The 1,828-nt window shown below is 38.1% G+C and overlaps 1 protein-coding gene across 1 annotated transcript; it reads right to left on the reverse strand.

The window, feature by feature from the left end:
- Positions 1 to 389: 389 nt before the first annotated feature.
- On the reverse strand, positions 390 to 1,828 carry LOC131079215 (glucan endo-1,3-beta-glucosidase-like). Its single transcript, XM_058017149.2, has 2 exons — positions 1,750 to 1,828; positions 390 to 1,339 (listed from the first exon to the last, which is right to left on the reverse strand). Exons 1-2 carry the CDS (start codon positions 1,826 to 1,828, stop codon positions 390 to 392), a joined length of 1,029 nt encoding a protein of 342 aa, XP_057873132.2.

Genomic DNA, 1,828 nt, shown 5'->3' on the forward strand with positions numbered 1-1,828 from the left:
TTAATTCATTTAATTACATAATTTGAAAAATATAATTATTAAATTCTACTTTAATATTAATATAACATTTATTAAAATTTACATATTTCACCACATTAATTTATTCATTTAATTGTATCATAAATAAATTTTGTAGGAGGTAATAATATTTTCTTTAGTTCCTTTACAATATAAAAGTGTTGGATTAATACTCCAATTATACGCAACCTACCTCATCTTTAAAAAACGGTACTAATAATAACATTTATTCCAAGATTTATTTGCTCTCAGCGACGAGGATGACGACAATACAAACCCCGTTTTATCTTAGCTTAAACCCAAGAGCGTGGAGTGTAATTACCACTTTATTTAGGGCCAAAAGACCTACACCTAAAAGATATATTGGTTCCTCATGATGGTGAGAAGTTCACTGGGTATACAGGACTTTTATTGGTTTCAAACAGACCAAAATGGCGCTCCTCCTCATTCCCACCCTTTTGATTCTCATTGAACAGTGCAAAAATATATGTCTCGATCGTCGTTCCAGGCCTCTTTGGTGTTCCGGCACCGGACAGAACATGGTTGATGAGATTATTGTTGTATGTCTGGGCGTTCTCCACAGTAGCCACATTAGTGCCCGCAGAAGGCCACCCACTTTCAGTTATCACAATTGGAATATTGGATTGTCCCAGCTTTTCCATAGCAGATATAAACGAGTCCACCATAGCGTCGAACAAGTTGTTATACATCAAATTGCCATCAGTGACCACAGTACTTGTCGATCTGAACAGTGCATAATCTTCAGAAATTGAGCCTCCGGAGTCTTTGAAGCTGAAGTATGGATAGACGTGGGCCATGAAAGGGGAGCCGTTATCTGAAAGAAACTTAAGTATACCGCTCATATCTGGGCCAAAAGTTCCCTGAGAAGAAGGATATGAGTTGGACAGCACGGACGCTGCATGTGGTGTGAGGACCTTGATGTTTTGCAGATTGGCGTTACGCACAGCCGTCTGGATGTTGTTCATCGCGGGAAGGAGATACTGAATGAGTCCCGAATTTGCGTAAACCTCGTTTCCTACCGCAATGTATTTGATGTTGACAGAAGAAGAAAATGGAACAATGTTGTCGTTGACCCATCCGTTTGCTGCATCCTGGTCACCTGCAATCTTCTCAAGCTCGGTGTTGCCAACTCCCACAATCACTTCGATTCCAGAATTCTGGAGGGCCTGCAGCGCTTCCCGATTCGTTTCGTATATTCTCACCTTCCCTATGCTGTTCGACTTCAGCAGATTCACCACATCGCTGATCGAAGGCAAACTGTCGGAGAGCATTCCGTAGCATACTCCAATATTCTCAGCAGCTATTTAATAGAAAAGGAAAAGGATTTTACCTTAAGAGCGAATATTATAAAGTGATAGAGAAAGCTATATTGTCAGTATGAGGTCAATCCAGTCTACTCTACAACAAATATTATCCACCTTAATATTATAATCTTTTCACAAGATCTGTCCTGACAATTGTCAGTATGAGGTCAATCCAGTCGTCTACTCTACAACAAATATTAGCCACCTTGATATTATAATCTTTAAAAAGGTATCTGATTTCATCTAAGAATTTTTTCACAAGATCTGTCCTGACAATTGCCCTTTTTTCAAATATTTTTCACATAGGAAAAAGAGTAGAATTGAAAGATTTTCAAGAGATAATTTCCAAACATATACCCTAATTATTACAAGATTTTTGTAATAAAGATAATAGAACTCGTCTGACCTGAGAGGGTAATACAGAATGAAATCACGATTAAAAGAGCCAAAGCATAGCATTTCTTTTTTCCATGTAGGGATGCCAT

This window comes from Cryptomeria japonica, chromosome 3 (assembly GCF_030272615.1).
Source record: "Cryptomeria japonica chromosome 3, Sugi_1.0, whole genome shotgun sequence".
NCBI classification, from domain to species: Eukaryota; Viridiplantae; Streptophyta; class Pinopsida; order Cupressales; family Cupressaceae; genus Cryptomeria; species Cryptomeria japonica.